The sequence below is a fragment of the Petaurus breviceps genome, unplaced genomic scaffold (assembly GCF_028583685.1).
Source record: "Petaurus breviceps papuanus isolate PSGF00001 unplaced genomic scaffold, PetGlider_PUasm1.0 98, whole genome shotgun sequence".
NCBI classification, from domain to species: Eukaryota; Metazoa; Chordata; class Mammalia; order Diprotodontia; family Petauridae; genus Petaurus; species Petaurus breviceps.
This window is the reverse complement of record NW_027187460.1, coordinates 5666307-5688753: the sequence shown is the minus strand read 5'-3', so window position 1 is coordinate 5688753 and position 22447 is coordinate 5666307. Positions and strand designations below refer to the sequence as shown.

General features: G+C 36.5%; 1 protein-coding gene across 8 annotated transcripts in view; it reads right to left on the bottom strand.

Moving 5' to 3' along the window:
• Nucleotides 1-22447, bottom strand: part of PTK2 (protein tyrosine kinase 2) — a 439876-nt gene that overhangs the window by 227156 nt on the left and 190273 nt on the right. For all 8 annotated transcript variants that reach the window (XM_069081220.1, XM_069081223.1, XM_069081221.1 and 5 more), the window contains one exon: nucleotides 4701-4780. In XM_069081220.1, the coding sequence (XP_068937321.1) occupies nucleotides 4701-4780 (80 nt within the window). The remainder of the gene's footprint in view (nucleotides 1-4700; nucleotides 4781-22447) is intronic.

The following is a 22447-nucleotide window of genomic DNA, read 5'->3' as shown; positions in this document are numbered from 1 at the left end:
TAATTGCCAAGAGGCAACTAGGTAGAGCAATGGAAAGAACCCTGGAACTGGAGTCAGGAAGATATGAATTCAAATTCATCCTCGGACACTTATTAGCTCTGTGACTCAGAGTAAGTCACTTAAATTCTACTTAGGTTTCCCCATCTATAAAATGGGGATTCTAATATTAGCACAAAACTCACAAGGTTGTTATGATGATAAATTTATTAGCTAACACTTATAATAGTGTCTAGTATATAGTAGGCACTCAGTAAATGCTTGTTGACTTGGCACTTAAAAAGCTGAAATAATGTCTTCAAATGTTATACTTAAGTACATATGGGATATCTATTTAGTGGGGTTATGGGAAATAGATTATTTTTAACAATAAGCTTTCAAAAATATCATCATAGTTTCCCCTATTTCTCCCTCTATCATCTCAAATGGGTTCTTCCATGTAACAGATAATAGTTGTTTTTTTTTAAAGAAGAAAAAAGTCAATATGATTGATCAATATATTGAAAATGTCCAAAGATGTGCAATGTGCAACAAGTGTGGACCTCCCATCACCTCTGAGTAGTGGATTTAAAGTGTTCTCTCTCATATCTCTTTCAAGCCATGTTTGTTCTTTATAATTCTGCAACACTCCCTTTTGTTTTGTGTGTGTAGTTTTTCCTTCCATCTATACTGTTGTAGTCATTATGTATTACATTTTCCTGGCTATGCTTATTTCATTCTGCATCAGCTCGTATAGATCTTCCCATAATTTTCTATATTCATCATTTCAGCACAGTAATATTACATTGAAATTTGCTTGGACAATCCTTTATTTCTGTTGTGTTCTGTTTTGTTAGCATATAACTGTGCATAAGTTCTGATTATTCTTTTTATTTATTCTCATTTTGTTTTTATTTCACCTTACTCATTTGCTATTTTTAAAATTTTATTTCCTGCTCTCTACTTTTTGACCAGATTGGCTAAAAATGATCAGTTTCAATAGTCTTTTCAAAGAACCAGCTTTTAGTTCTATCATTTGTATATTTTTTGTGGGGGTAGGGCTCTGCTTATCTATTTGTCCTTTAATTCTTAATATCTCCTCGTTAGTACTTATTTTCGATTTGGTTATTTGTTTTTAAAAGCTCATATTTAGCTCACTATTCATATTTTTTCTATTTTGTTAATATAGCTTTGTAAGGATAAGATTTCCCCCCTAAATCTATTCATTGTACCAGTAATCCTCATTCAGTGGTTTATGAACCTCCTGGAAGGTGAGACCATAGGCCAAGGAGTTCATGCAAAAAATTCTTTATTAACACTAATTATATCTAATTATATCTAATTATATCACACATATTTGCCCTCTGTAATAAGTATATGCATGTTTGAATAACATTTTATATTCTATTTTATTTTTTTGCCTTTTGGAGGGCAATTGGGTTTAAGTAACTTGCCCGTGGTTACATGGCTAGTTTTTTTTTGTGTATCTGAGGCTGGAACCAAACTCAGGTCCTCCTGACTCCAGGGCCAGTGCTTTATTCACTGCGCCACCTAGCCGCCCCAACATTTTATATTTTATAAATGTAAGAGTGCAAATTTATATTTTGAGTAAATTCATTTTGTTCAAATTTTAGAGCAAATTTAGATGGAGGGCAAAAGTTATAAACATAGTTATTGTAAACACTTCTAAAAAAGCTAGAGAGCAGGAAATTTTAAAAATGGTGACATCTGTGATGTCTTTTACTTTCTAATATTTAATATAACTGAACTGTTTAATTTTACATACTGTCTTTAAAAACACATTAAAAGACAAGTAATTGGTTTTCTAAAATTAGCAATTTTACCATCATAGGAATTCCTAGCTATATTTGGTAGTCCTGTATGACTTCTCTTTCTTTGTCTCAGTTGCACCATCTTTACCACAGTCACATCTACTAACCATGACTGTCCCTTAAGGGTTTGCCCTGGGCCCTCTTCTCTTCTCTACCTATATTATTTTGCTTAGTGATCTAATCAGCTCTCTTGGGCTCAATAGTCATCTCTTTGCAGATGATTTCCAGATCTGTATATCCATCTCAAACTTCTCTCCCGAACTCTAGTCTTCCATCACTAACTTCCTCTTGGATATCTCAAATTAGATGCCCATAGAGATCCCAAATTCAACATGTACAAACAGAATTCATTATTTTAGCTCCATCTGGGTAGCTATCCTGCTTGTGGTCCAATGAACTGCTCAGAGCCTGAGTGAAAATAAACAATCCCCCAAATCATATTTCAATACTTCTATGTAGAAGCAGTTCTCAAGGCAATTTAAAATTCATTTAGAAAGATGAAAACAAATAAAAGATTAAAAACAGTCATCAAAGTGGTTGCCTGGGTCTCAAGAGCTCTTTACCAGTTCTGAAGATTGCTTTTATAATCTTCTGGAACAAAGGGAGCCCCGATGGGTCCCAAATCAATCCACCTGTGAGGAAAGCTAACCTAACAACTTTTCTAGGTGTTGTGTGAGTGTTAATGCACGCCCTCAGTTCCACCAGTATCCTAGCACATGTCCCCTAAACCCCCCCTTTCCAAACTTCCCTCTTACTACGCATACATCATACCATCATCCTCCTAGTCATCCAAGTTAAGGTAAAAAAAAATTAAGTTTTATACAAAAGGGGAGAGAGGAGAAAGAAGGCAACATCTGTGTCATCCTAAACTCCTCATTCATAGTCACCCCATATATTCGATCTACTGTCCCAAGTGTTATAGTGTCTACCTTCACATCTCTTGAATTCACCTGCTTCTCTACTCTCAGTCATTTCACTATCTTGAAACAGGGCTTTAGCACCTTTCCCCTGTCAAGAATGCCATGAGTCTCCCTATCACCCAGGAATGCAAACTAGGTGTCATCTTCAACTCCTCTTTCTTACCCAATATATCCAATCTATTGCTAAGGCCTATGAAATTTAATATCTCTGAAATATGTTCCCATCTCTCCTCTGACACTAACACCAGCCTGGTAGAGGCCCCCAATCACCTTGTGATGCAGACTACTGCAATAAACAACCTGTTGGTTGGTATTCCTGCCACAAGTCTCTTCCCCACTCCCATCCATTTCCACTCAAATTTCAAGGTGATCTTCCTAAAGCACAGGCCAGGTCATGTTACCCTTCTACCCCACCACCTACTCAATAAACTCCAGTGGCTCTCTTTTACCTCCCAGATAAAATATAAAAGCCTTTGTTTGATGTTCAAACCTACTTGCCCTCCAACACATATCTTTTCAGTCTTCTCATACCTCTCCATGAACTCTGTGATCCTGACACTGACCTTCTTCCTGTTCCTCACACAAGACACTTTATCCCCTGACTAGGCATTTTTACTAGCTCTCCTCCAAGCCTGGAATACTAGCTCTCATCACCTATGCTTTCTGGTTTCCTTCAAGTCTCAGCTAAAATCATACCTTCTACAGGAAGTATTCCCCCATTTCCTTTAATTCTGGTGTCTTTCCTCTGTTAATTATGTCTGATTTTTCCTACACATAACTTTATTATACATGGTTGTTTGCAAATTGTCTCCCTAATAAAAAGTGTGGGTTACTTGAGAGGAGCTCTTTTGTCTTTATTTGTATCTCCAGCACTCAGCACAGTACCTGGCATATAGAAGAAGTTCAGTTCAATGTTTCTTGACTGGCTGACCTGGATAGTCTTCTTGCTGGTCTCCTTCTCAAGTATCTTCTCACTCCAATTCATCATATGTTTAAACAAGCTGTCAATGTGATTTTCCTAAAGTGCAGGTCTGACCATGTCACACACAACACCCCAAATCTCTACTCAACAAACTCCAGTGGTTCCCTATTACTTCCAAGATTGAATATAAAATCCTCTATTTGGAACTTAAATCTCTTCGCACACTGCTCCCTTCTTATGCTTGACTCTCTGCTACATATTCTATGATCCAGCCGAACTGCCTTTCTTTTGCTATTCCTCAATCATGACACTCCATCTCCCAACTTTGTACCTTTTCACTAGCTGTGTCCCATTCTTAGAATGATCTCCCTCCTCATCTCTACCTCCTATCTTCCTTTAAGATCTCAAAATTCCACTTTCTGCAAAAGGCTTTTCCTCATCTTCTCCCCTCCTTACTATCCCATACTGTGTATATGACTTTTTTTGGGTACATTATTTTTCTCCATTAGAATGTGAGCTCCCCAGATGGCAAGAATTGTGTTTTTGCAGCTCTTTGTATCTCCAAGGTATAACAAAATGCCCAATATATGGTGTTTGTTGACTGACTAAATACATTTAATGAATCTGTTCATCAATTGGTTTTTTCCATTTCAAATCAGTATTTTGTGAATGTATTTTGATGACACAAAGCACTGATAAGGGCACAAAACAATGGGCTAGGAGTCAAGAAAAGCTGGGTTCACACTTGTAACATAAGCTGACTACATGACCCTGGGTAAGTCACTTAAACACGCAATACCCCAGGCAACTTCCTAAGATAAGAAATTCAGTTGCTGTAATGCAATGGTAGAAAGAATATCTAACCAGAAGTTTCCTACACCAAATAAATCACAGGTCTAGAATCCTTTCCCCCTCCAAAAAAAAAAATCCTTGATAAATAGTAAAGTGAAGCGGAATAACTTTTAAAATTAAAGCAAACAAGTTTGAAAGAATTAATCTTCCTTCAAAAGATAAATACCCATACAAATAAGTACAGTTTATCAAGCTCACCGTATTTCAAGGCAACCCAACTTCAAAGCAATTTCCTGGTCCACTTGATCAGCTATTTCTAACATATAGTCGTTTTTCACCTAGAACATATGAAGCAAGCATGTGTCATATAAAGAAATAATTCTTTTTAAAACAAAAGGGTTTTTTATATACTATGATAGTAGATAACTATCTGTAACCACACACAAAAAAAGATCAATTCAGAAATGTTTGGAAAATAAACATTTATTTCCAAAAATTATCCCAATTTACATCAAACCACACTAAATTTAATACTCATCAATGCTGGAAAAGTGAGGAAAATCATACAACTGTTCTGACTGGGTACACTACAAATTTATGTTCATAACCTCAAGTGGGTCCTTACTGTTGCTAGGCAATCCTACTAATACCTCCCTTATCGACTCATTATCTCACTCTCCACAGCAGCTCTTCCAAACCTTTTCATCCCTCCTCAAACCTCCCAAGGTTTCCCCTCCCCCAATTTTCAAAGCTGAGAACCTTACCTCATATTTTATAAAGAAAAAAAAACAACTCAAACTGAGGCTATTCACTGTGAACTTCCTCTTGGCCCTTGGTAGCTAAACTCAAAGCAACCATCTACAATAGATGCCTCCACTTTTTCTGTTCTCACTCCCTTAACTCCTTACAATCCAGCTTCTCACCTTATCATTCCACTGAAACTTCTCTTAAAGTTACCAATGATCTCTTAGTTGACAATATCAGGTGCTCTTCATTTAGCTTCAATTCTCCTTGACCTCTCTCCAGCCTTGACACTGCTGATCACTCTTTCCTCTTTGAAATTCTTTTTTTCTAGGTTTTAGGGACACTATTCTCTCCTGGTTCTCTTTCTACTGTCTACTGTTGAGAGCAGCACCATCCTTTCATTCCTACTGTCTCTTTTTCTGGATCCTTTTCCAGATCATCCCTTCCACCACAGATGTCCCACAGTATTCTGTCCTGAGGCCATTTTTTCCTGTTCATTAATTCATTTGGTATCTCATCAGTTCCTATAGATTTTAGGCCATAAACACACAATGACAACTATGTATTAGATTTCAGAAAACTATTCCAGTCCCTTCATGATATAGATCAGGAAACTGAGGCTTAGAAAGGCTAAGGGATTTGCTGAAATTCACATAATTTACGAAAAGGGCTAGGACTGGACTCAGACCTTCTGACTCTGAAACGAGTCAGACCTGTGGCCTTGAGGACACATGTGGTCCTCTAGGCCCTCAAGTGTGGTCCTTTGACTGAATCCAAACTTCACAGAACAGAATCTAACTCAAAATCTTCACTCTTTCCACTACACCCTGCTCTTTCTTTCATAAAGAAAGAATGGCAATTCACTGCCTCACATTGCTTAAATCCATGAAAAAGGACCCATTTACATAACCTTTTATAGTTTCAAAGTCTGTTCCCTCATAAAAACTATTTTGTTTCATCCCCACAATAACTCTGTGAGTTAGGCACTGTTACCCCCATCAAAGCAGTAATGAAGTTGAGAGTCAGGAAGGGTTGCCTAGGATTACACAGCTATTGAGGCAAGGCTAGGGCCTGAAACCCTTACTGTCAGGCTCTTTCCTGAATGTGAACTACTTAAGATGACTTTGATGATGTTATGCTAAAAAATTTAGCAAGTCAATTTAAAAAGTAAAATATTAATACAAATACAACTCAGCAGTTATTTTGTCATTCTTTCCCCACTGCTGATTTATGCACATTCAAAGAGGTAATATCCTAACCTCAACATGAATTCCATTTATTTTGAGGTGGTGAGGTTTGTTGGTAAATTTGTGAACTGGTACAGTCCTTCTAGAACATACCCTTTAACTCAGTTATAAAAGTATTCACAAAAACTCTTCTGATCATGGACAAGAACTGGAAAATAAGTAGCTGCACCGCACTCAGCACTGAAAAGGACACAAAACAGTGGCTGAACAAATTATGGGGTGTGGTTGAAATTGAATACTTTTGTGCTATAATAAAGGATGATGAAAGATTCAGAGAAATCTGGAAGATCTGTAGGATCTGATGAAGAATGAAGTGAGCAGTCAGTCAATAAACATTTATTAAATGCCTACTAAGTGCCAGGCATGGTGCTAAGTGCCTATGAAAATAGACAAAAGGCAATTTCCTGCCCCCAAGAAGCTCACAATCTAATGGTAAACAACAATAAGCATGTGGGGAGGTACTAGAATTAAGAGGGGTTAGAAAAGAACTCTTATAGAAGATAGGATTCTAATTTGGACTTAAAGGAATCCAGAGAAGTCAATGGAAGGAAATGAGAAGGGAGAGCAATCATAAGAGGACAACCAGAGAAAATACCCAAAATTGAGATATGGAACAGCCAGGAGACCAATGTCATTGGATTGAAGAGTATGTGGTATGGAGTAAGAAGACTAGAAAGATAATAGAGGGCTTCACTACTGAAGGGCTTTGAACATTAAACAGAGGATTTTGTATTTAATAATAGGAAGTCACTGGAGCTTATTAAGTAAGGGGTGGGGGATGGAGTATCACTGCTGGATCTGCCCTTCAGGAAAATCACTTTGGTGGCTGAATGGAAGATGGATTGGAGTGGGGAGAAAGCTGAGGCAGACAGACCCACTAGCAGGCTATTGCCATAGACCAGGCAGGTGATGAGGGCCTGCACAAGGGTGGCAGCAATGTCAGAGGAGATAAGGAAGTACATATGAGAGATGCTGAGAAGGTGAATTGACAGTTCTTGGGAACAGATTAGTTATAGGGAGAGAGTGATAATGATGAGCTGTGGATGACATCCTGGGTTGCAAGACTGAGAGGATGGTGTTGCCCTCAACGGTAATAGGGAATTTAGGGCAGAAATAAGATGATTTATACAATAATAATATCGTAAAGATAAACAATTTTGAAAGCAATAATCAAATATAAATACAGAGGAGCTATGATAAAAGGTGCTATCTATCTCCTTACGAAAAGGTAATGAACTCAGAGTCGAGACTGAAACATAATTTTGGGCACAGCAAATGAAATGATTAATTTTGTTTGACTATAACTATCTATAACAAAGGTTTGGGTTTTTTCCTCATAATCCTCCAGTAGTAGGGGGGAAACAGAAGGGAAAGAAAATAGGTTTCCATTAATTTTTAACAAAATACAGTTGAATGAAATGGGTTTGTATCATGTTAATGTGTCAGTATGTTTTACTTTGTCTCCAAAAAAAAGGCAATAAGGATAAACAAAAATTTCACATAACTGAGTACTAGAAAAAAAAACATACAAAAACACTCTCATGTTCAGATATTCCAACAACTGTGTAGCTGATGAAAGAGCACTGAACAATGGTGTCAGGAGACCTGAGTTCAAATCTAAGATCAGTTGTTCACTAGCTGTTGATTTAGAACCCCAAACTTACTCCTATGGAAGACAAGATCATCCTGCCAGTAATTCAAGTTCTCAACCTTGGTGTCATCCAAAACTCTTACCTGACTCTTACCTCCCCTTCCCTTAATACTAGTCCATTATCCTTTTGTGCCCCTGATGTTTATTATCTAGTCAGTTTCCTAGCCTTACTGATTCAATACCCACATCATCTCTTGTATCTATCTATTCCTTCTAAGCCTTTCCTATAGTTTGGGCCTTCATTTTCTCTTTCCTCTGCCATTGCACAACTTCCTGAACTCTACCTCTTTCTAATTTCTACTCTCTCCCATCCACATGCTTACCAGGCAACTCTATCACAGAGAATAAGGGAGGAAAAACTGTCCAATGAGGTGCTGACCTTCATGAGAGGGAGAATGTTACTCTCCCTGGAGTTCTCTTACTGCCAAAGGAATCATCCACAGTTGTAGTTTCTATACACATACCTTTTATTTTTGCTTTTTTTTTTTTGGAGGGCAATTGGGCTTAAGTGACTTGCCCAACGTTACATGGCTAGTTTTATACACATATATTTTAACTCTAAATTTAGTCCTCTTTCTACTACACCACCCTGATTCTATGAATCTTAGTCTTTTTGTCCATCAGGTGAGGAGATATATAGTATCACATATTTATACCTTGAAAAGCCCTTAGAGGAAATCTAGCCCAAACCTCCAGGAGTATCAGAGACAGGATGTGAACTCAAGTCCTTCAACTCTAAACCTATTGCTCTTTCCAGAAGCCATGACAATGAGAGATTCTTTTAGTCTTTACAATCCTTTGTCGTTCTTTAAAATTTCCCCACAAGACCCCAGTGAAGTAAGCAGTCTAAATGGTGCAATGGCGAGTACACTGGACCTGGAATTAAGAAGACCCATACATATCCAGTCTCAGACATATTCTAACATGAGTGATCCTGAGCAGGTCATTTAACCTCTGTCTACTTCAGCTTCCTCATCTGTAAAATGAGGATGATAATAACAACTACCTCCTCCCAAAGCTGTTGTGCAGATCAAATGACAGAATATTATTTGGTAAGCATTTTGCAAACTTTCAAGTGCCATATAAATGTTACCTGTTATTATTATTGTTATTTTTATTATCATCATCATCTCTATTTTAGAGGCAAAGAAACTGAAATTGAAAAAGGTAACCTGATTTGCTCCAGGTCTCCTAGCCAATAACCACAGAACCAGAATCTTATCCCTGGTCCTCCAACTCCAAATCCTATGATCTTTCCATTATACTATATTGCTGATAGCCCCAAACAACATACCTCATGATGATGAATGGCTAAATCTAGGTTAAGAAGAGAAGGGCCTTGTTAAAAATAGCCTAGTTTTAGAAACTTATAATCATTATCACTCAAAGATATGAATGCCTTTTGAAAACTAGTGTTAGAAGCTAAATGAACACAAGCGAACATCCACAAATACTTGTACTACTCTATTAAGTGATCTTCATACTAGTGGTATCAAACTGAAATCCCTGTGGGTTCCACATTGCCTCAGAAAGCCACAAATGAACATTTTTCTATGTTGTACTGTATTTTAATTTATTATTTATCTGTTTTGTTTTGTTATTTCCCAATTACATTTTAATATGGTCTGCTCACACTTTTGCACGTTTTTTCACACCTCTACTTTATATCATTTAACTTCAGTGAATTAACTTCATTATAAAAGTCTTTATGGGTGCTTTTAATCTTTCCTCCCTTCTTATTTTGTAACTGAAACATTACTACTGGTGTGTTAGCAGGAATTAGACAATCACTTGCAGGGCACAGAATTTTAAAGTCAATAGAGAATACTGCACCTCCCATCTGGTCTCTTCAAATACCAATGAGGTCATACTTCCCCCATTTGTTGCAGTTGTTATTTGACCTCCTATAGAAATTTTTTAAATTCTGTGTTAATTATCAAGGCTTTAAAGTTGATAAGTCAGTTCTCTGTAAAGTATTATGTAGAACAGAATGGATAAAAATTACCCCTTCTGTCAAGATGTTCAAATCTCCAGATGTCTCTGTTGTATATCCTTCTTCTCAAGTTTTGATTAAGTAAAGTCAACCCACTTGGGATATATCTGGTACTGAATCAGCTGGGCATGCCCTGCCAACTGCTAACACAGTTACCATCCCCCTAATTTTCTTCTACACAGCCATATGGAAGATCCTTTTACAGTTCAATCAAGCATTAATTTGACTGCCATTGTTTGCTTTTTTTAAAAAAAAATTATATTATTTGCAGTATTCCTGTAATTAAATGACTAATGAATCAGGAAGGGACCAGAAGCAGATTGGCTATAAGCCACATAGAAAATTGCATATGCCTAACCAGAGATTAAGTAGAGCTGGGGCTTATAATAATCTTTTACTACTAGTTTATAATATAATTTGAGAACTGGTAGGAAAATTCCCTTCTCTCCATTTTTTTTCTCCTATGATTTCCAATGACAATCCTGATCTTTTGTTCTTGCGTGGTAATTGTATTTTATACAACTCTATGAAGTAGCCTATTGGAATTTTGAATTGCATTGTAAAAAACCTATATATTCATCTGAACAATACAGTCATTTTTACTATAACAGTTTGGTTTAACCACATATACTGAATATCTCTCCAATAATTTAATTCTTAACTTTATTCTTATAAAATTATTTGAAAGCTGTCTTTTCTTTTACTCTATGTGGTTTTTATCAAAATATGGATAGTTTTATTTATGAAAGGTTAACCTGCTACTTTGCTGAAACTAATTATAATCTCAAATGAATCTAAAAAATTTTTTTTCAGAAAAACTCAAGAGAATCATAGGAAGACGTATGAACTGATACAAAGTGAAGCAACAATAGCCAGGAAAATAATATATACACTGACAACAACACAAACAGAAAAAACAACAACCATAATTTCCTCCCCCTACCCCCGAATTCTGCATAATAATAATGATCAAGGTTGACCCAGAAGAAGAGCAGAGAAAGTAAGCTGTCCTTTCCTCTTTAGCAGAGGTACTGCTAGTACTTTAGTACTGCGGCGTGAACTTTGTATATTGATTATAGATTCTGGATGCCAGGAGTTTTTGGGGTTTTTTTGTTGTTTTTCAACAAAAGAGTTATAGGGAATCACTGAAGTTTATTCAGTAGGGAAGTAACATGGTCATACATGCACTTTACAAGAGCATATGACAGATGGACTAGAGAGGGAAAAATCTGAGGCAGGAAGACTAATTAGGAAGCTGCTCCAAGATTCCCAGAAAGACATGATAAAAGCCTGAACTAGAGCAAGGGTCATGTAACTAGAAAGAAATACTACCATGTTTCCCCGATAATAAGACACTGTCTTATTAATTTTTTGGACAGAAAAACACCAGAGGGCTTATTTTCAGGGGAGGTCTTATTTTAATGAACATTGACAGCAATTTTAATAAACAGGTAAATGTGAACAAAAAAATGTACCTTTATTCAATAAGCAAATCACTGGGGAAGAACAGGATGACGCGCTCACTGCTGCAGCTCTGAGCACGGTGTGCGTTTCACGAGGGGGGGGAACGGTGCATACAGAGGGTACCGTAATGTAGCGTGTAGCGCAGGGGATCACCTTCACTACAGTAGCAATCTCAATAGGGCTTATTTTCAGGGGAGGGCTTATTTTAGAGGAATCTTACACAGTAAGGGGAGGGCTTATTTTCGGGATAGGTCTTATTATCGGGGAAACATGGTAAGAGACACAATTGTTAGTTTTAGAGTCTGTAAATTTGTAACAAATTTGTAGCAAAACTTATAACAAAGTTTTGTTACAAGGGATGGTTTGCAGGGTAAGTATGGTGGAGAAAGATACATTCTGAAATAAATGTTATTTTAAAATGAAGACAACAGTAAAAAATATTTTTAAAAATGTTAGCAATAAGAACACCACCAGAAGATTGAAAAACTAATCCTGTAATAGGGTACTGCTTCTGTATTCACCTCAAATAATACTGAAATCATTGTAGCTGGTCAATAATACTTTTCAGTTAATTTTTTTTTAAAAAGTGCCACTATGAACAGCAATTTTGCAAAGATAATAAAAAACAGTAAAACTCAATATTTGTATAGATGTGGGAAAAGGAATAATACTACACCACTGAAGGAGGTATGGATTGGTTTGATCTTTTAGAAAGCAATTATACAGTAAGAGCTCCAAAAATATTTATACCCCAGATATCCCACAACCTAAGGAGGTCAATGACAGGAATAAAAAAAAAAAAACCAATCTTTATAAAATATACTTATCAACACAATTAGCAATAATTTTTAAAACTAAAAAACCTTATGTTCAACAAACTGGGAACAAATGAACAAATTAGAGCACATAAGTACATTTGCGCAGTCAAGGTAATAAAGTGACAGACTTAATATTTACTTTAATCCATCTTCTTCCTCACTGCTGAGGTAAGACACCTTGTAACTCCTATAGAAGAGGGATCTTGATTAGAACTTAAGAAAGTCAGGGATTATGGAATCAGATTTTGGGTAGTAACCAAGGGAAGCATTACACAAACCATGAGGAAATAGGATAGAAGGAAATTCATTTGTATGCTGTCTGTCAGATAGAAATTGATTTTAAAAAAATCAGAAATCAAATTATCTGAAGTTTGGGCTGTTTTATAGTCATATTAGAAGGTTATATGTATTTATTTCAAAGATGCTGCTAGTCACAGATCATTATAACTAGAAGACACATTAGCAATTATCTAGTCCAGGGGTGGGGAACCTGCAGTCTAGAGGTCATATGTGGCTTTCTAAGTCCTTTGGGTGTGGCCTTCTGATTGAGTCCAAGTTTGCAGAACAAATCCTTTTGTTAGGGGAATTTGTTCTGTGAAGTTTAGATTCAGCCAAATGGCTGCACTTGAGGCCCTAGAGGAACACATGTAGCCTTAAGGCTGCAAATTCCCCATTCCGGATCTAGTCCATCCTCTCATTTTGCCATGAAGTAAAAGTAAATGGAGGCCCAGAGGGTTGAAATAAGGTCAAAGTTTCGCAATAAATGATAGCGCTGGGACTCTCAGAATCACAGGGGCCCCAATAAGAAACCTAGTCAGCCACTCCCTGGGACAAAAATGCCTTCGACAATATCAGCACTGGACTGAAGAACTCCAGGGAGATATAAGCCATTAGACTTTTGAATGGTTGTAAGAGTTATGAAGTTTTCCCTCACCTGTAGTTGAAATCTTTATCTTTCTCTCTCTTTCCTACTCCTAGTTCTGGCCTTTAGGGTCAATAAGAACAATTAACCAAATTAACTGAACAAACTAATACTAATCCCTCTTCTAGAGAATGATTCTATTTGCTCCTTCCTATTTCGGGCTCTTTCCACTATATATCACTGCCACCCACTCTTCAAAAAAATCTTTCTTGAAATACATATTTTAGAAACCAAAAGTAATTCCTAGAATGGCCTAGAGGCCACTTTTTCCTGTAATTTCAATGTATTTCAATGTAATTTCAAAATATTTCTCTTTTGAAGATAGAAATTATTTTTAAATAACCAAAGAACATTTAGAACCAAGGTAAATATATAATGAACAAATTGGGTCCTCTTACAAACTCCTGTGATTCATAAGCAAGCTCAGAAAGAAATTTGAACAAGAAGGTTTACAAAAATAATTTTTTGGCTAATGGCAATGTTACTGGAATACATACATACATACATACATACATACATACATACACATTTAAATGTGTATGGAAGTATGTATGTATGTATGTATGCATGTGGGCTAAGGCCTTTCAACGACTCAGTCACATTTCATTTCACTCTCTAGTCATCCTTATACCAACCTGCCCTCCCCTCCACTTCCAGTTCTAGAATCATAATCAAATCAAAGAGCAATAGTCAAATTAACTGTCATTCATCTTAAAATACATTTCTTAAACTACTCTTGTATGACACCACTCACCATCATTCTAACTTTCCAATCTTATTTTCCTCAGTCACTTTTCCATTATGTGTAGTGTCCTCTGATAGAATGCAAACCTGCTAAGGGCAGGGGCTGTTTCCATTTTTAAAAATCTGCATCTTCAGTTATTAGCATGATATTTGGCAAAAAGTTAGAGTTTAACAAGTACCTTTTCATTTATCCATCTGTGGTGATGAAAATTTCTTCTTATGATATAACACACTAGTACTACTGTTTTTTAAAAGGAGTAAAATAACTTTCATTGCTTTGTATCCATAGATCACATTACTCTATAGTAATAATAACAGTTCACATGTATATAGCATTTAATTTACAAATTTATTAACTAACAATAATCTATAACATAGTAACTCACATTTCTTCAGCATCTGTAAATAACTTCCCTTATAGCAACAAAAATTATTACAAATTTACAGATAAGGTGACTTGCTCAAGGTCACATAGATCAATAGATGTGACTCAGAACAAGATGCTTGGACAAGCCCAATGCTATATTTATTGTAACATATAACTTCTTATGAGGGAAAAAAAAATAGAAATCTTAAGATTAGAAAACACACCTCAGAGTCATTAAACTGTGCCTTTAATACTTTTTTTTTTCTTTGAAGCTCATGTTAGGATGTAATGGAATGCCTAGCATCAGTTTTTAATCCTATAGTTAGAAACAAGATTCTCCAAAATCATCAGAGAAAGTAGGGCAAGCTGGTAATAAATAGCATGACATAATGAAACAAAGTTGATAAGTGTGAGAACAGTTTGAAGGAAGAATTGGAGCTGAGAAAATGAATAAATACGAACATTTACGTCTTTTATTAAACATTTAAGAAATTTCTAAAGAATTTCCAAAGAAAATAAGCAAATTTAAGCAAAAATAAGCAAAAAAAGTAAATCCAAGGCTAAATTTGAATGAAGAAATTATGCAAATACTGATTCAGGACCTTTGGAAGTGAGCTAAATCTCTAACAATTACTGGGGAGCTCCTAGAACATAATAGAAAGGAACTTTTTGGAAACCATCTAGTTCAACCTTTATCAAAGCACAAATCAATTCCTTCTACTATATCCCTGATAAAAAGTCACATAAACTTCTTTCAACATGGAGGTGGTGACATCACTTATTAGGCCAAATAATTTAAGGAACGACACTGACAAAAGAGATGCATCCAGAGGAAGGTTGCCTTGAAAGGTAACATTTTCCATCATAAGACTTATTCAAAAAGTGACAAAATTAAGTTGTTGTTTTTTTCAGGGTTACTATAGTGAAGAGGGAAATTCATAATCTAGTACTGATGGAATCAAGTGCAAGATAAGTGTTCTCTAACTGTAAGACAAAGACAAGACATTTCACCTGACTATAAAACTTTGATTTTGAAAGTTCTTCACTTCATAAAACCTAGATATTCCTTAAGAAGTTGGCTTTTTCTCCTTACATCTTGCTCCCAGTTCATATCACGTCAACTACTGGGAGTTAATTTGGGAAAAACTTTAGAGTTTTATCTAAGGGCACTAGATTACATATATGATTACAATAATTAAAGTCCTTTACAAATAAAAGAGTCTTTAAAATTTTACACTATTGTATAATGCCATGAAAAGTAGCATGGAATAGTAGCTAGACGCCTAACCTTGAAGCTACAAAGACCTGTATTCAAGTCTTGCCTCAACCTTGGCTGTGTGACCACGGGCAAGCAACTTCAACTGGTAGTGCTCTAGGTCAAAGGTATCAATTACATAGCCGCCAACACTTCCAAATGTAGGTTGAAACACATTAAAATGTAATTGGAAAATAGATAACAAAACAAAAAAATACAAAAGAATACAGGTAATATGAATATGTAGTTTTCTAAGTTAATATGTGGCCTATAGGGATGCTTAATACAGTTTAGTGGTCCTTCTTTCCATGTGAGTTTGACACTAGTGTTCTGGGAAATGTTCTAGGACTATAAATTATAGAGAAGGTGCCAACCTGAACTGGCAGGAGTTACCTAACTGGGGGGGGGGTGTCAATCAGTCCTATTGAAATGAATCCACAGGTTCAGTATCTATCTCTATGTAACCACGAATGCATTGTTAGCAAAATTTGATTCAAGTGACCTGCAAATCATAAAATAACAAAAATGGGAGAAACATGACTTCTGGGAGCCCAGATGGCACAGTAAACAGTAAATCATCATAACTCTTCCATATTCACTTCCAGTCAATGATAAAATAGCACCCCAAAGCAAATCCTAGAACAGCAGAACCAGAAAAAAGACAGGGTGAAACAATCTTTTAGCCCAAGACACTTGGAAGATCAGCAAGAAAGGGATGTCTTACTCAGATAAAAAAGGAACACAGCTCAGGACAGGAAGTATCCCAGCAAACCACCAGCAAGCCCCACCTCAGCAAATCAGTGGGAGATCCTGAGCCCCAGAGACGTGAAGCACACAAACACCTACACCAGGTCCCCCAATATGCCTCAGCATAGACAAGGGAACATCCAAGTTCCATGCTTCAGCATAGCCCCAGGCAAACAGGTAGTACCTGAACAAACGGGCAGCCTCCAGCGGTCAGACCTCCACATGCTTCAGTGTAGGGCAGGGGGGAAATGTAGAAACACCCGACCAGCCTCAGTACATGCCAGACACCAGCACTAGGACCCTGACTCAGCACCAGGTAAGCTGCCATACTCCCAAGGCCTTGAGCAGTGCCAGATACCTCTCATTCCCTCAGCACAGAACCAGAGACAAGGGTCCCCCATGGGTCTCAGGGCAATATTAATGCAGCACCAGGTAAACAACTAGGGCCTGCAGCTCCTGGCACAAGAAAACTTGAGACAGTGTCCCATCCAACCTGGGAGCAGAGATCAAATTTAAATGAAAGGAAAATGGATAGAAAAAATGAGCAAAAAGGAACAAAAAAAGAATCCAATCACAGAAAGCTATCATGGTGACATGGTAGATCAAGACACAAACTCAGAAGAGAACAACAATGTAAAAACACCTATGGACAAAACCCCAAAGAAAAATAGGACGTGGTCTCAAACCTGGAAAGAGCTCATGGAAGATCTCAAAAAGGAGTTTAAAAATCATATAAGAAAGGTAGAAGAAAAATCAGGAAAAGAAATGAGAGTGATGCAAGAGAATTATGAAAAAGAGCCATCAGCTTAGAAAAAGAAAACAACTGCTTAAAAAGTAGAATTGGGCAAATGGAAAAGCAGATACAAAAACTCACTGAAGAAAACAACTTCGTAAAAAGTATAACTGGCCAAATGAAAAGGAAATACAAAAGCTAACTAAGGGAAACACCTCCTTCAAAGTTAGAATTGAACTAGTGGAAGCTAATGAGACATCAAGAATCAATAAAACAAATTCAAAAGAAGGAAAAAATAGAAGAAAATGTAAAATACCTCATTGGAAAAATAACTGACCTGGAAAATAGATCCAGGAAAGACAATGTCAGAATCACTGGACTACCTGAAAGCCATAATCAAAAGGAGGACTTGGACAGCATCTTTCAAGAAATCATTAAGGAAATTTTCCTTGATATTCTGGAACCAGAGGACAAAATAAGACATTGAAAGAATCCACCAGTCACCTCAGGAAAGAGATCCCAAAATAAAAACTCCAAAGAACATTATAGCCAAATTACAGAACTATCAGGTCAAGGAAAAAATACTGCAAGTGGCCAGAAAGAAACAATTCAAATATCAGAGAGTCACAATCAAAATTACATATGACTTAATGGCTGCAACATTAAAGGATTAGAGGTCATGGAACACAATATTCTGAAAGGCAAAGGAGCTAGGACTACAACCAAGAATCACCTACCTGGTGAAATTAAGCATAATACTTCAAGGGAAAAAAATGGTCATTCAATGAAATAGAAGAATTTCAAGCTTTCGGAGAAGACCAGAATTGAACAAAAAATTCAAGACCCAAGAGAAGCCTGAAAAGGTAAAAAGGGAAAAGAAAACATAAGGGATTCAGTGGAGCTGAACTGTTTATATCCCTACAAGGGAAAATGACACTTAAAATTCTTAAAAACTGTACCATTAATAGTACAGCTAGAAGGAATAAGTATAAGGTGAATTTGAGGGAATGACACCAAAAAAAACCTAAGGCATCAGAAAGAAGAGTACACCGGGTGCAGAAGGAAGGGAGAGATAGAATGGGATAAATTATGTCACATGAAGAGGCGCAAAAAACCTATTACAGTGAAGGGAGAGATGTGAAGGTGGATGATGGGCATCACTTGAACCATACTCTAATCAGTATTGGCTCAAAGAGGTAATAATATACACAATCAGTTGAATATAGAAATCTATATCTATATTATCTAATAGGAAAGTAGGAGGAGAGAAGATAAACAAATGGAAAGAAAAATAGGATGGAGGGAAATACACAGTAATCATAACTGTGAATGTGAATGGGCTGAACTCTCCCATAAAATGGAGACAGATAGCAGAGTGAATCAGAGTGGATCAGAAAACAGAATCCTACAATATGTTGTTTACAAGAAACACACATGAAGCAGAGAGACATACACAGAGTAATGGTAAGGGACTGTAGCAGAATCTATTAGGCTTCAGCTGAAGTAAAAAAAAAATAAAACAGGAGTTGCAATCCTGATCTCAGACAAAGCAAAAGCAAAAACTGACCTAATTAAAAGAGATAAGGAGGGAAATGACATCTTGCTACATGGTACCATAGATGATGGAGTAACATCAATACTAAACGTATATGTACCAAGTGGTACAGCATCCAAATTCTTAAAGGAAAAGTTAAGTGAGTTACAGGTTCATGACCAAATAAGAGACAGAGAATTATGAAATGTAAGATAGATGATTTTTATCATATTAAATCAAAAAGCTTTTGAACAAATTCAATGCAACCAAGATTAAAAGGAAAGCAGAAAGCTGAGAAACAATCTTTACAGCAAGTATCTCTGAAAAAGTCTTCATTTCTCAAATATACAGAGTTCAGAGTCAAATTTATAAAAACACAAGCCATTCCTCAATTGACAAATAGTCAAAGGATATGAATAGGCAATTTTCAGATGAAGAAATCAAAGTTATCTATAGGCATATGAAGAAGTTATCTAAATCATTTTTGATTAGAGAAATGCATATTAAAACAACTCTGAGGTACCACATCACACCTATCAGATTGACTAATATGACAAAAAAGGAAAATGATAAATGTTGGAGAGGAAAAATTGGGACACTAATGCACTGTTGGTAGAGTAGTGAACTGATTTAACCATTCTGTAGAACAATTTGAACTATGTTAAAAGGTCTATAAACTGTATATATCCTTTGCCACCACAACACCACTACTAGGTCTGTATTCCAAAGAGATAACAAAAAAGGGAAAAGCACTTACATATGCAAAAATATTTATAGCAGCTCTTTTCATGGTGGCAAAGAATTGGAAATTAAGGGGATGCCCATCAATTGGGGAATGGTTGAACAAGCTATGATATGTGAATGCAGTGGAATACTATTGTGCAATAAAAATGACAAGCAGGCAGGTTTCAGAAAAAAACTTGAAAAGACTTACATGAACGGATGGTGAATGAAGTGAGCAGAATCAAGAGGACATTGTACACAGTAACAGCAACATCGTATGATGATCAACTATGAATGACTCAGCTCTTCTCAGCAACACAATGATCCAAGACAAGTATAAGAAACTTATATAGGAAAATGCTATCCACATCCAGAGAAAGAAGTATGGAGTCTGAATGCAGATCAAAGCATATTATTTTCTTTTTGTTTTTTTTCTTTCTCATGGTTTTTCTCTTTTATTCTGATTCTTCTTTCACAATATGACTAATATGGAAATAAGTTTAATATGACTGTACATATATAGCCTATATCAGATTGCATGCTGTCTTGGGGAGGGGGAAAATTTAAAACTCAAAATCTTATAAAATGGAATGTTGCAAACTAAGAATAAATAAATAATTGTCTTGACATGCAATTGGGAAAAAATCAAAACGTTATTTTTAAAAATGGTACTAATGTTTTCAGTTCCATTTTGTTAATTTGGCACTACAAATATACTAGAAGTTGTTACACTGTACGCTGTTTATCACAAGTTTACCACATAATGGAATTATCTGTGTAAATGTGTCACTAAGTCTCCCTCCCTGCTATGCTTTCAGCTGGGAACTTCACTTCATACTTAATCAGAAAAAAAAAATTAGGTCATTCATGAAGAGTTCTGACATTTCACATCCCCCACAGATTTCCTCCCTTACTCCAGTCTACGATGATGAGGTGGCCCTTTCACTTGAAAAGTCCAATCCCTTCTATACATACCCTTTACCCTATTCCCATTTTCTCCAGCAGATTGTTCCCTCTATTATCCATACTCTAATCTTCATTGTCTACTTATCAGTTTCCTCCTTGCTGTACACCTAAGTATACCTAAGTCCCCTCATCATTAAAAATTCACTTGATCGTGATACCCATAAGATATATCTGAAGTAAAAAAACAAACAGTAAAAATAATAAAAAAACAAAAACTCCCTGTCTTTCTTCTCCTTCTTAGCAAAATTCCTTCCCCAAACTTCTATACCTGATGCCTCTACTTCCTCACGTTTCATTCTCTTTTAAATCCTCTGCAATATGACTTCAACTGAAATTTTCTCTCCAAAGTTATCAATATGTTTTAATTTTCACATCAAAAGGCCTTTTCTCAATCCTCTTTCCTTCTTGACCTCTATGAAGCATTTGACACTGTTGAACACCTTCATTCTGGGTCTTTTTGACATTGTTCATTGTATTCCCTTCTCCCGTCTGATCTCTCTTGGGCTTCATTTGCTCAATCATCAACCAGTTTAAGTCCACTCACCATTCATGAAGCCAAGACTCTGTCCTGGACTCTTTTCCCAAGACTTTTCACTGGTAATCTCATCAGCTCTATGCAGATGATTCCCATTTCTATATATGCAGCCCTAGTCTCTCTCATAAGTTTTAGTACAGCATCATAAACTATCCATTGTACCTTTCAAATTAGATGTCCTGAAGGTACCTCAAACTGAATTTGTCCAACATAGAATCCATTATCTTTCCTCAAAACCTTTCCCTTTTTAAATTTTCCTGTTATTGTTAAGGTTAATACCATCTTCCCAGACATTCAGGTTTTCAACCTCAATGCCACTTTCCACTCTCTTCTCTACCTCAAAAAATCCAATCAGTTAGAAAATATTGTAGTTTACCCCTCTAAATCTAAATAAGGGAAAGGGAAAGATAAGCATTTATATAGCACCTACTATGTGCCAAAAATTGTGCTAAGTGCTTTTTACAAATATCATCTCATCTGTTCCTCACAACAACTCTAAATTGTAGGTGCTATTATTATTTACATTTTATAGGTGAGGAAATTAAAGCAAACAAAGGTTAAATAATTTGTTCAGGGTCACACAGTCAGTGAACTATCTAAGGCCGAACTTGACCTCATGTCTTCCTGATTCCAGGACCAGTGCTTTATCCATGTTGCACTCAGATGCCTCTTCACTCGAAGAGCTATGATCCCAGCTCAGGTCCTCATCACCTCTCATTTGGAATACTACAACTGACTACCGGATCTCCCTGGCTCAAATCTCTTCCAAGACCAAGCCATGCCTCACAAAGTTGCCTAATCAATTTTCTGCAAGTGTGGGTTCAATCCTATCTGCCTCATCAGTATCCGGTGTGTCCCTTTTACCTCTACAATCAGAGTTCTTCATACACAACCTCTTCCTATCTTTCCAGGATTCGTACCTTTACTGCCCTCCATACCCTCTGCTTGCATACACATCTAGTGAGTGTTTGATAATTGCCTGCTGCCTTGTAGATGACTCTCTACCTTCTGACCCCATGCCTTCACACAAGGCTGCAATGCTTTACCTATGAACCTCCAACTCCTGGAAACCCTGTCCTCCTCTAACACCTGGTTCAAGTGCTTCTTTTTTTTTTTTTTTTTACAAAGGCCTTTTGTGGACACATCCTACCACCTGCTGGTGCCATCTTCTCTAAGTATGCCTTGCAGCTTCTCTAAGGTTGTATTCTATATGTTCTCATTTTCACACATTTGATGTTGTCCACACTATTACAATGTAAGCTCCTTAAGAACTAGGGATGTTGTTTTTGCTTTATGCCCCAAGTGCTTAGCACCCTATGCCTGTAATACTGTTAGCAATGAATAAATGTGTTTTGTTTGAATGATGTGAAAAAAAAAAATTCAAGGTAATTTATGCTGTGAAAACACATGTAAACACAAAATGCCTTAGTGATAATTTCTCTCAAAGTGGCCCAGCATATCAAGCTCTGGTCTGGAGTCAGGAAGACCTGATTTAAAATTTGTCCTGAGACATTTGCAGCTGAGTGACTGTGTGCTAGTCACTTTATCTATGTCTGTCTCAG